The following is a 13,881-nucleotide window of genomic DNA, read 5'->3' as shown; positions in this document are numbered from 1 at the left end:
TTTTCTTTTTTGAAATTAAATAAATAAATAATTTAATAGAACCTTGTACTGCTTGAAAAAATAAGAAACGGTTAACCATACCTCTACTAGTTATGATCCAAATTATGATAATACGGTTTTTTTTTGGGAATTGACAAATTTGGTCTAGATAACTTTTGAAGTGTACAAAGAAAGAGCTCTCTATGTCTTCAGATGTGGATACAACATACTATCAAAAACATGATTGTACCCAGAAGTATCCTTGAAGATTTATTTCATTCACTACCGCTTCGACAAGAATTACAATTAAAATAGGCACCTTGTAAAAAATAGGTACCTAAATTGCAAAAAAGCCTCACCTAGACTTTCTCGAGCGTTGTCTTTTTTTTATTTTGACTGAAATCATTCAAGAATCACGGGAATAACACAATTTGCCAATTTCCACAAGCCGAAGTAACTAAAATCAGCAATAATGTGTGATGAGAACCATGAATTTCTAAAAAATTCCGCCATGAGTTTTGGTCGTGTCCAAATCGTTAGTCTTTTGACCAGGGGCTTTTTTGAGGTTCGCTTCACATTGCTTTTGAATATTTAACGCTCTCGAATATTTTTTTTTAACGGTTTTTTACATTTTTGAAAACATGTACACGCTCCCCTCACCAATATAATAGCATACATCAAATAATATTGTTTTTCTTTTTAAAATCGAATTTTCACAATACAGTACTTCCCCACGACGACGCTCTAGTAAATCCAAATTTAGCATCTTGAGCTCCCCCACTATAAAAAAGTGCTTAAGAAAACAACATAAAGTTGAATAAAAAAATTTCTTGTTTACTGTAATGGTAAACTTACTGCTATTTAAAGACATTCTAATTCGTACATTAAGTGAACAGAGAAGAACCTAATACACTTTAAACAATTCCTTTTAACAGAGCCTTTTCATTTTGTATTCTTTCAGGTGATCCTTCAGGCATCGTTACACCTTTTCTTCAGCCTTTATTATCCTCCCCATTGAATAATTTACCTCCATGTTTCTTTATTATCGTTTAATCTTTCTGTAATTTATGTAGCTATCTCTCCCTCTCTGACTTTGCAATGAAGGGCTTAATATTAGCCCTTTTGTACTCTCTAAAATTCCAGGAAAAACTTAAATCATTTTTTTTAATTTATCTAAAATTTAACAAATACGTCTAATCGCAAAGAACAGTTATTTTTAATCTTTTTCTATCATTATTCTCACGTGCAGGTGTTGCCTTGTCAGTCAAATGGGCTTTGTAGCCACATTGTGAGAGTCTTTCTTTCAGCGCTATGAGAAAAGTTTTTTAGGTACTGAGAAAGTCAGTATTTCTTGATAGATGATTGCAAATAATATTGTATATTATGACAATGCATTGATTACATGTTTTTTTGATTGTTTTAGAGGCCTTATCTTGTGTAAATATGTTTAATAAAAAAATTTCATATAGGTTTTGATTTCATAAATAATTTTTTTATTTTCTTTTTTTATAGGTAGTAAAGATGATGATGGTTGTTGTCATCATTTTCGCTGTGTGCTGGTTGCCATATCAACTCTATTTCATAGTAATTTCGTATTTTCCTGACATCACACAGTCGGAGTATATCCAGGAAACCTTCCTGGCTATTTATTGGCTGGCAATGAGTAATTCCATGTACAATCCAATCATTTACTGTTGGATGAATGCTAGGTAAGTAAAAAAGTTAATATTCTGTATTTTTAAAAATATTTTTGGATTTCTGTTAATTTTATTTTGAAAATAAGTTTTCCTTCCTAGACTGTACAGGATATCCTATTTTTGTGTATTTTTTTGAGTTTTTTGTTTATAGTTGAGGTACAAAGATGCAGTTTTTTATAGTTCACATCAAATAAACTTTAAGTCACGTGATTAAGCTTGACCGGCACAGTGTTGCCCACTTTTACTTATTTTCTTTTAATCCGAATATTTTAGAAACAAAAATAAATTATTTATAAATAGATAAACAGTTATTATTTACATTAACAAAACTCACAACCTTCTTAACAGCACTTAAGGGACATAAAGAGCCATTATTACCGCTTTCCCGATGAAAATATTCTAATAAAGTTGCGATGAGTTTTTTACGACAATTAAGCTTTTCTTGTACAGGGTGTCCCACTAAGAATAGCTCTCGGCTGTATCTCGGAAAGTATTAGCCGTAGAGCTTGCGAAAAAAAATATTTATAACTAAAGACAGCATGAGAAATTGCTGGAAATTATTTTCAAGTTTGTAGAGCTGTAACAGTCCAAATTTAGCTTTAACTAGGTTTAAAAATATATACCAATTTTTCTTACAAGTTAGATCAAACTCTTATTTATGCTGATAAATAAATTTATTGCATTTAATTTTTATAAACAAATATTCATTACAGCTATATTTCATTATCTTTCTTACTCTCCTTTGCTTAATTTATTTTGCTTTCCATGCCATATCTCAAGTCAGTAATCAATCAGTAATCTAAAATATAATTAAAATTTATTATCTAATGCTAATATAATCAAATTCACCAAAATATTACCTTTAATTTCTGGACTTGTTTATGTTTCTGAATGTTAGCCTATTTGCCGTAATTTCTAGTAGTTTGCGGTACTGCTTGCCCTTGTATTATCTTAGAAGATTTCCTATCAAGTGTGGATTGTCTCTAAAATATTATTTGATCCTATATTTCATTATAGAGCTCAAAATGAAGTTATTTACCTGCATATTTCTTGAAATTTATCATTTGTTTATTTTCTGCAAATTGTAGGGTTAACAATTATTATTAATAATGTCATTTATATTGAATTGCTCAGATCAGTTGAGATGCGTGAATTCGGCGCACACACGCTGTTGTCAGGTTGGGCAGTACTTCCTTTAGGTTCTGATGTTTGTATTTTCTGATAATTATTGATTGCATAATCGACATCCTTTCCGTAATATTGTGTATGCATCGTCACCGGCATAAGGTTTGGTATGTTTGTGTTTGAATGGTTATTGGAATTTACTTTTAATTCTAAGTAATGTTTATTTTGGCAATGTTTCTAAATTCCCAGAATATTAAATTGCAACTTTGCAGTATAAGTCAAATTTCTTCGGAGCGGAACTCTATCTGATCGATGTAGGTTTCCCATTTTTCCCTTCAGCTTCAAAGCAGGTGTTTTAGTCAGTGTAATTTGTTGGAATTTTCCTGTTTTACCCGTTTGTTGGGGATAATCACTGACTAGAACTATAAGGGATACTTTTGCTGTTTGAGTTGTACCTTACCTTTTTAAAAGTATCTCTGATCCGTTTTATACGGGATTTTAATCTGCTCGTGGCTGGTAAGTTTTTTTGATCGCCATTTTGTCTAGTGTGATTTGTACTATTCAAATTATTTCTTAACAGGGAAAGCCTTTTGATTTATTTCTTTGTCATCGTCGATTTTCTTGGGAAGAGGAACTTAAAACCACCACCTGTTCCAGTAATTTCTGCTTTCTGAATCCAGCAATTTGAACATCCATCTATTAGAAAAAAAAACTAGATTTTTTGTGAAGCCCAGCAAGGTAACTTTTTATGATATTTTTTATATTTCTACAGTTGAAACGTGTTTTGATTATTTAATTAATTATAGCTGTGTTTCTTTTGTTTCAATCTATCCCTTCTAGGTAACTTTCTTTTTATTTCGTAAACCTAATACCGCTCTCGGTTTTAGGGCTTTTTTTGGACCAGGCTTTTAAGACCAGGATTTTTCCACCAGGCTTTGAGACCAGAACTTTTTGGACCAGGATTTTTCTTTTATACGAGGATTTTTCTACGAAGCATTTTTCTGGCTTGCTTTTTCTGACAGACTTTTTCCAGTACGTCTCTCTGGAAGTGGTATCCTTCTGAAGCACTGAGCTTGGCAACTACGTCGCTGGATCAGGTTTGAAGCAGAAACAAGTAACGTTTACTGAAATTTTATCTTCCCTTATTATTTGTTTTCCCTTTTCTTACTTACCTTTTTTTATCTTATATTGATTCAAGGTTCCAGAGTTCAAGGTACATACATACGGTTCAGTTTTCAATTTTTAATTAAATTTAGTATATACAACGTCATCAAATTTGGTTCATTTTTTTTTAATTTAATATCATTATACAATACTCTATTAATTTATCTTAGTGTTTCATTCATCCCTTAATTTTTTTTATCTTTCTAATATTTTTTTTTAATAACAAGTCTTGTTAGATTCCAAGAATATCTCGGGGGTTTTCTGGCTTATCTGTGCAAAGCCAGTGGCGCTTAAAACCCACCCCATCTCTTCGGCAGAGCTAGGGCCTATTTGCACGCACACTCCACAGTTTAATAAGACGTTTTTTTTTATTTATTTTTTTTTTCGGTTCTCTATAAATTTTTAATTTCATAATTTTTCTTGTCAATTTAATAATTTTAAAATTTAACAATTTAACATTTTTTTTTGAATCAATTTCCTTCAAAGGAAACGCGTGGCAGAGCGGCCGCTAGATGGCGTAACTGCTATTAAAAATAAGAAAGAGGTGTTTTTGCACAATTTTGCCTAGATAACGGATACTATAAATAATAGATTCATAATCTTCAGTAAATTTTGCATATTTTCTCTTAGAACCATTTTCCCCTAGTGGGATACCCTATACATCACTGTGCTACACCTTTCCGTAATTTCAAAATAATTAAATGAAAATAGAATTTAACCAAATATCTCATCAACTGCTTCTATATTATAGGATAGGTGGATTAAAACAATATAAACCGCCACGTCAGAGACAACAAAAGATAATAATCAAACAATTTAATCATATCGTATAGACTAAATGCTAGCAAATGCCGCTTCCCGAAATCTGTAAACTAATGACAATTCCTATATAATCGCTGGCAAACGAGAAAGGGGGTGGGGGGTTCAAAATGGGGCTCTGCGGAGCCCTAGCAGGTGGTTGATGTGACAATCTGACAGACTGTTTCATCCATTCATTATAAAATATATAGCGAAAAGGTTAAACTGTGTGGGAAGAGCTTGATGAATTGTGCTAATCAACTATTAAGCTAGGTCTACACTTTATAGGCGTTATACCGTACGTTTTGCTTGTCAGGTAAAACCGAAGAACTGTTTAAGTCTTTTTAGAAAAGACCTTAAGTCATTAAAAAGATTTAATCTGTACTAATATATAAAATCCTTAAGTGACTGGCTCACTGATTAATCACGATCCTGCTCAAACCACTCAACGTAAGAAGCTCAATTTTGGCATACAGGTTGATTCTAGGGTGTAGAGGTTCGATAAGAAGGGATTTTTCGAAACTGGAATTCTAAGGGGGTGAAACTACCCCTCAAATATTACAATATTTTTTATTTAAAAAACGGTCAAGTTTCCGAAAAAACGCTTAAACAAGTATATTTTATTTTGTTTTTTACATATTTTAAGATTTTTTAAAAATGTATAAGGGTGTTTCGAAAAATCTGATCATTGATTAATCACGATCCTGCTTAAACCACTCAACGTAAGAAGCTCAATTTTGGCATACAGGGTTGATTCTAGGGTGTAGAGGTTCGATAAGAAGGGATTTTTCGAAACTCGAATTCTAAGGGGGTGAAACCACCCCTCAAATATTAGAATATTTTTTTATTTAAAAACCGGTGAGTTTTTCGGAAAAGCCAAAACTAAAATTGAACGTAGCTCTCGTCTGATGATTTCTTTAACGAACCCTGTACAAAACATTTTAAATTTTCGTAAAAATAACTAATAAAGTTACTTTATTATGTATCCGTTAAATTACGACTCATAATGAGACAGTAAAAATTTTAAATTTAATATACCGCCACCATGGCCGGGTTTTTTATGCCCCCGTCTTAGTAGTGAAGCTAAAAACAACATTTTTAAAAGAAAATTAGAGTTTTTTATTACATTCTTTGAAGGTTACAAGAAAAACAAACTTAAAACTTGTCTTTTCCTTTTGATGGATTTATTTTTTTGTGTGTTAATAGATTTAGAAGAGGTTTCAAACAGTTTTTCTCATGTCTGCCATTTGTTCACGTGAGCCCTGGTGCTCTAACCAGAAGAGAAGTGCTTACAAGTAAAAGGAGATCATACTCTGGCAGTCCGGATCATAACAGGATAGTCAGAAACGGTAAATATATAGTTCTTTTCTCTGTCACTATTTATATACAGGGTGTCCCAGGCTGAACGTGCATTAGAAGTTTCTAGAGAACTTTTAGATCGGTGATTTTTTGCTCATCATTGTTTCACAACGAGATCTACTGATTAAAAATATTTTCCGGAAATACAGGAAGTTGACAGCAACTTAATTGACAGCAATCATTTTTTATTTCATACTTAAATTCTGTGTAAAATTTTATGAATTTTGATACTAAACACTCTATAAAGTCTGTAAAACGAATAACTTTGAATTTGACAGTTCCCGCGGGCTTTTCTAGTGTTAATTTTATTAGGTTAGCAACTTGCGGCCATGCTGACGCAATGCCGTCTCTAATAGAACAGCCTCGGAGCGAGATTTATGACGTCACGCTAGTTAGATACTACTGATTAATAAATATGTTATAGAATACATGGAAAACATAATTATTCCTCGTATTTTTGGTTTGTATTTTAAAAATGATATAGTTTACATGAAATATACATAATATACAGTTAATAAATACAATATATATATACCTATTTATAGTAATACATACTTTGGCAGATAAAACTATGAACCATACTAATGCAGCAAGTGTTTTACAATATGGCTGAAATCGTACTCCATAGTCAATGTTGATAGTTTTTGTGTTAAGAATAATAATTTAAAAAAATATGTGGTTATCTTTTGACAAGTTTATATTAGTTTATTAATTGCAGTAAACATATATAAATAATTTTTGTGAATGCAAATAATAATACATCACTATTAGTAGATATTGAATGTTTTTTGTTAAATTAGATCGATTTTCAAACCCCAAAATTTAAAATATATTTTACATTTTACCCATTATCTTATGTACCACCTATTCATTATTTGTTTATTGTAAAACATTTGCTGCATTTGTATTGTTCATAGTTTATTTGCCAAAGTATTTATTACTATAAATAGGTATATATTATATTGTATTTATTAACTGTATATTATGTATATTTCATGTAAACTATATCATTTTTAAAATACAAACCAAAAATACGAGGAATAATTATGTTTTCCATGTATTCTACAACGTATTTATTAATCCGTAGTATCTAACTAGCGTGACGTCATAAATCTCGCTCCGTGGCTGTTGTATTAGAGACGTCATTGGTCTAATATTTAGAAATGTCAAAAGCTGATGACATTTTACTTTTGTCAATTATGACATTTCGTGTTGATTTTTGCAAGAAGAGGAAGAACTGTCACTTGTTTTATTATTTTCCTTTTCTATTTCACGAAAGTAAAAAGAGTTACCTATCTAATTCGTTCAGGCACTCAATTTAAAGAATATCAGTAACTTTTTTGACAGAGGGATTTTATATTTGCCATGTTGGTAAAAAATAACGGTCAAAATTCAAAGTTATTCATTTTATAGACTATACCTAACAATTTAATTTTTGAAATAGAGAGCCATACGTCTTCTCTTTATGTCATAGTGTGTGTGATAATCACTAGATTTGACTTTTAGGCTATACAATTTTTTTTGACAGCTAGTTTTTTTCGTCCAAAAATTTTAAATATTTTTTTTTCAAAAACGGTTAATGTTAGATATATAGTGTTTAATATCAATATTCATAGAATTTTACAGAGAATTTAAGTATGTAATAAAAAATGAGGGCACCTATTTAAAATAAGAAAGTTGCTATCAAATTCCGGTATTTCCAAAAGTGCCGCCATAATATTGATAATATTTTTAATCGATAGATCTCGTGATCTCGAAATTTTTAATACATGCCAAACCTAGAACACCCTGTATATACAGAAAAAATGTAGTTTTCTAATACTTGAATCGTTTTTTGGAGCAAAAAATTCTGGCAAAAAAGACAAGCGTGTTGTCGTTTTAGGTGTAAGACTAAAATCTGGAAAATCTTGGAATAGGTGGCAGACCCACCCGCAAAGTCTGAGATACATCGACAGCAAAATTTGTATGTATTTATTCCACTGAAGGATAAATGGCTTGATTGAGCATTCAAGCATGAATTTAACAGCATATCGAATAAGTAAAATCCTACAGCTCCATATAACCTTTTATTCTTCGTTTTTTTTTTATTTTTTTTATATTCAGAAAATAATTTTTTTACTAAATGTGGCATGTACGTCATTATACATATCATACATATACGGTAAGATCGAAAAAAAACGGCGTCAAAGACGACTAGGGCATGACAATCGATGACAGTTGTCGATCTCTAGAGGTCATTCATTAAAAATTGACAGAAACCGTAAACTGCACTATTTAAAAATCATTTTTAATCAATAAAAACGAGTTAGAGAAGAGTACGTGCGAAATGAATGACGTCGAGAGCTTGACCTCGCCAAAATTATCATCGATTGTCATTCCTCGGCCTTCTATGACACCGTTTTTTTTTTCTCTCGATCGTATGTAATCTTTATTTATTTGAATTTAAATGTATTTTTTTTGAAAACTATATTCATTACTATATCTTTGGTCAATTTGGACAATTTGAAACTAATCAAAAGTCAAATTATTGTACGTTTACTTTGTGTAAAAAAAATTTGCCAAAGATATGTTCAATGAATGTATTGTTTTATTTCATTTATGCTTTTGAGACTGCATGCCACATATTCATGCATTATGGTGCATACAAATTTTTTGAATGCCGATGTTTAGAATGCCAAAACACCACGCTTTTCTGAATGAATTTTGTTTTACATTTGTTTATGTACAGTGTGATCCATAAAGTTTACGTCTAATAGATTTAAAATAGATTGTTTTGTTGTGTTTTTTTTAAATGATTTGAAGTATCAAGGAAAAAAGCCAAACGATATAAAAAATTGGCTGTTGCATTTAGAAAAACATATTATATCCGCCACACTTTTTTAAAGCACTCTGTATACTCTGTAATCATTTTAAAACGTGTATCTTAACATTCCCTATAACTTTTACATTTGACATTTTTTTGTAAACATCGAAACAAATGAGATAATGGACTTTATCGTTGACTCACCCTGTACATTACTTTACTTTTTGCTACATATTCTCTCCATCTAAATCGCCATAAATATACAGAGTGTTAATTAAAACTAAAAAAAAAGACAAAACAACTTGTTTTCAACTTAACCGAAAATTGAACCATAATATTATATATTTTGCGACAGTGAAAAAAATAACGTATTTCATAGATATAGAGGTATTGAGACACCATTATATGGATAACATTGAAGATTTTTCTTTAAAAACTTCAAAACAACCAAAAATAAACCTACAAAAATTCTTTTCTAGGAACAGTAAGGATGTCTTTCACCCCGTACACCGCCATGGGCACCAGACCCTCCCCCTCCTCCTCTACAAACACCTGTTACAGTCACGTTCCTGATGACGCAACCGGAAGACGCTGCGAACTGAGGCAATTCTCCTGACGCAGAGCCAACTCTGGGACCAAACAGCAACCGGAAATGGCACCCGCGGGCAACGGCAACAACGCCAACTCCACTGCGGGGGGTTCCCAGAGACGCACCTGGATCTAGGGAGGGGGATCCTCACGGAAACTCTCCCTGAGACCCCGTGAGGATGATATTGTCGAAGAAGAAAGCAAATTGTAGACGGAAAAACACGTTTTTTTGCTTTAATTCGCGTTTGTTTTGGTTCTGGATCGTATAAACTAACTTGGATATATCAGTTTTATAGTAATTGTACGTTGAAGCGTGTTAAGAGATCACAAGAACATTAAAAATTGAGCGCGTAGTTTATATCGCAGAAGAAAGCAAATTGTAGATGAAAAAACACGTTTCTAAGCTCTAATTCCTGCTTGTTTTGATTCTGGATCATATAAACTAACTTGGATACGCCTGTTTTATAGTAATTTTGCTCTAATTCTACGTTAAAATATCTTAAAAAGTCTTAACAAGCATTTAATTTGATTTAAAATTACGCGCGTAATTTTTAACGCGAAATAAGTTGGCAGTACTTGACATCTCAGGGTCGACGAATTTTGTTTTTGAAAAATGGCGAGTTTAAACATAGTTTGAAAAAGTTTATAAGTTTTTTCTTTGTAATCGTTATAAACTTTAAGTTTATTGTATTAAAAGTGTATCAAGATATTAGTACATGTTTACTATGGACACAGAATATGATTTTTCATGCGGAAACTGGAAATATTTCATAAAATTATGGATGAATAAGAATCTCAATATGCCCCCCAGGAAGGTACACATTTTAATAAGCGTTAGTTAATTGTTTAATTATAGGTATTTCATGATGTTTGTAGCTCTTTTACGTTTCTAGAGGTCATATAAGAAGAATTATCTAAGAAAGTATGGAAGTTTACATTAAAATTTTAATTAAAAGATTTTTAAATGAATCCCAATATAATACGTAAACATGGTTTCCTAAATCAGAGATTCTGTGCTATTAAACAAATGAAGTCGTTAAAAATGTCGAAGCTTGAAAGCCTTTTGAACATGATTTTTAGAAAATTGTTCTAGAGATATAAATATACCTAAATAATGGAATGAGTAAGTAAAATTTCAAATATTGAGCTATAACTTATTTATTAATGATATAATAGGCTTTTTATACTACAAAATATGTGTTAATTTTAGCTTGAACAAGTTTCCAATGCACTATGGTTTAGTCTGTTGAAAATTCTGTAATTTCAAAATGGAGTCCTTCAAGATCTCTTGCTCAGTAATGTGAAAATTCTATCAGAAAAAATAAATACATTATGAAATGAAGGTACCTGAAATTCTTTTTTAGTTAATTGCTTTATTTTTTTTATTTGCAAAGATATTGGGCCTATATTTATGACAAAATATTCGAATACAATTTTTTTGAGAAACCATATTTATCTCTAAGACATTCTTTTTGGTTAAAATTGGTAAAAATATGAAGAAACATTTTTCATTTTCTTTTAAAATAGTGCTCTGGTGATAATGTGGTTTAGTTTGGTTTGTTAGTTATCTTAAAACTGTGAAAATTGATAAGTAAAGTGAGTGTAAAAATTTTTTGACAAGCTAAGATCAAAGAAAAAATACTTTAAACATGAAGATGAATAAAATAAATATTTCTGTGATATGTGGTAGTTAATAGATGTATCCACATCAGTTTATACGATTCAGATTTCAAGATAAAAGCCATACGAAGCTTGTAAATACAGAATCCATACAGGTCGAAAACTAAATGTGTCCCTTTTATGTTTAGATGTAAAAAACTCTCTGTTTTTCTAGACGTATGTGTGACCAGGGAAAAATAAAACGCTTTCGACATATTGTATCTTTAAAAATATACCGAGTTTTGGAAACATAAATACATTGGCTAGCGAAGAAAATATATTACTGTGTCCTATTTCTCTAGCAGTAGAACCCAAATACGATGCTTCTAATTGTACAAAAATCTTCTACAAAAATTAAATGAATCTCATATCATAGTATACTTGTATATCTCAATGATCAGACCAATCATATGTGTGATAAAAATTTTCATTCAAATTAATGCACAAGTTTTAAACAAAAAGATACCTACTTATATAGCTTTAAAAAGAAAATTTAATGAAAAAAAACACACACACAGTATAAAGCTACATAGCGAAGAAATTATATTGTATATACTGTATAAAATATACTATTATTGTGTATATATGTATTTATTATTTATATTAGTGTACAGTATGGTGCTCTCTATATACATCAAAAAACGAAAAATTCATGGAAAATGATTAAAATTTAGTGCTGAAAATGAGTGGAAAAAAAAGATGAAATTTTATCTTTAAGGCACATCAAAGACTTAAAATAAATGTATTACAGTGTAGAAGTATAAGAAAACAAAAATAAATGTTTATAATAATTATGAAAAATCTATGAAATAAAACTATTTGGAAGAAGTTTTTTTGTTTTAATTATTATAGTTTTTCAAAAATACCGAAAATATAAATTCTCTATGCAACAACTAGGCGTATTTTAAATGAATATATTTTTTTTTGTAAAAAATATATATTCAAAAAGAAATGTAACAGCAGGGCCATCTATTTAACGAAAGAAGAACGAACTATTGGGCAACGTTACAGGTCTCTGTTTCGCTGAATATTTTGGGAGTTATTAGTTTAGTAAGGTTTGAACAGATGGCAGCACATTACAGGATTTGATTCAAAATTATTCTATTTTTTTATAAATCAAAAATTCTTAAATTACTTTAAAACGCAATAAAAGTGAGAAAATAGTAATAAACTGAAATATATAAGTTATAAAATTTATTTTTTATTAATAAATGATGTTTATACAGTGTCAGAGATAAATTCAGCATCTTAGGAGATTTTTTATTTGCTGATTTAGGTGTAATTAGAGTTTCGCGTTAATTTTTGTCTTGAATTTGACTAAAAAAGAACACCTAGCTGTTTGGTATCTGTCAAATTTAACATTTAAAAAAAATCTTGCTAAAAATGGGATTTTGAAAATCTTTATTTGATTTTTTTTAAATTTTACATCTATTTTTTGACATTAAATTTAATATTTCTTTAAAATCTATTAATTATTGATTCATAAAGTTAACTTAATATACCGGGTGCGTCTCAAAAATGGCTCACCCCTATAACTTTTTTTATTTTTTCAGTGAAAAAAAAACGAGATTTGATATGTTAGTATATGACATAAATTAGGATTGATTGACGTATTCAGTTGTTTTCGGTTACTTCCTGTTTCACCGGAAATGACTACAACTTTTGATTTTTAAATGGCAACCTCGGTAATTTTTTACTTTATTCGATAGAAAATGGCACAAATGGTATAGTACTATCAACAAAAAAATTACAGAATTTTACGCAGAATCTAAGAATAAAATAAAAAATATTGAAGAAATAATTTTAATTATAATACACATATAACAACTATACCGTCAGTGTCTTTTGTTCTTCTGTAGCAATTTTTTTATTATAGCTATACAGGGGAGTCTTAAATAAGTGCAAATATTTTTATATTTTAACCCCAAAAACACGAGGCTTTTTTTTCGCGAAAAAAAAAATTTAAAATTTTGTATTTTCTAATTTTTTTTTTTAATTTTTAGTTAAAAAACAAAATACATATATTGATAATATAGCAACATACAGGGTGTTTCAAAAAACATGTGCCATCTCTCGTGGGGAAATTCCTCACGTAAAAATAAGATTTATTTTTCATATCAACATAGGTCCGATTCTGCTTTGTTTTGTATCTACAGGGTGTTAAAGTCTTATTATTTTTTTGGATTTATTATAATTTTCTTCTTATAAACTCGGGTATGGAAATGCATAGTTTTAGAGTTACAGGATGTTAAAACTTTTTAAAATTAGTTTTTTTGTAATTATCTTAAACACCATTATTTTTTTTATTTATATAATTTATTAATTTTATTTTTATTTTATTTATTATATTTTAAGAGATAACTTTTAATTGGCATTAAACGGCCTATATAATTTTGATATCAAACGAAGAAAGTCAGTGGCGCACATATTTTTTTTTTTGCAAAATATTCCAGTGATAACCCATATGCACGTCCCTGATGTATTTATCAACACTTTTATAAATTAAAATATATAGCACTTACAGTAGCTTTTTACACTAAAAATACTTAGAACAAAATTATAATAAATAGAAAGATTATTAAGACCTTAACACCCTGTAGCTAGGAAACAAAGCAAAATCGGACTTATATTGATATGAAAAATAACTCTTATTTTTACGTGAGCAATTTCCCACGAGAGATGGCACATGTTTTTTGAAACACCCTGTAT

At 29.9% G+C, this 13,881-nt stretch overlaps 1 protein-coding gene across 4 annotated transcripts in view; it reads left to right on the top strand.

Moving 5' to 3' along the window:
• LOC115891350 (tachykinin-like peptides receptor 99D) overlaps positions 1-11,966 on the top strand; it is a 181,843-nt gene extending 169,877 nt beyond the window's left edge. Inside the window, exons 7-10 of one of the 4 annotated variants that reach the window (XR_004051822.1) lie at positions 1,492-1,688; positions 5,970-6,112; positions 9,405-10,328; positions 10,407-11,966. Coding sequence is in view for 1 of the 4 variants with exons in the window: in XM_030911803.1 (XP_030767663.1) it covers positions 1,492-1,688; positions 5,970-6,112; positions 9,405-9,541 (477 nt within the window). In the remaining 3 variants the exon portion in view is untranslated. Of the gene's footprint in view, positions 1-1,491; positions 1,689-5,969; positions 6,113-9,404 lie in introns of all 4 variants that reach the window. The other 3 variants (XR_004051821.1, XR_004051820.1, XM_030911803.1) reach the window with 3 other exon arrangements.
• Positions 11,967-13,881: the final 1,915 nt, after the last annotated feature.

The sequence above is a fragment of the Sitophilus oryzae genome, unplaced genomic scaffold, assembly GCF_002938485.1.
Source record: "Sitophilus oryzae breed Bouriz unplaced genomic scaffold, Soryzae_2.0 scaffold_1007_pilon_pilon, whole genome shotgun sequence".
Taxonomy (NCBI): domain Eukaryota; kingdom Metazoa; phylum Arthropoda; class Insecta; order Coleoptera; family Curculionidae; genus Sitophilus; species Sitophilus oryzae.
This window is presented reverse-complemented; position numbering and strand designations above follow the sequence as displayed.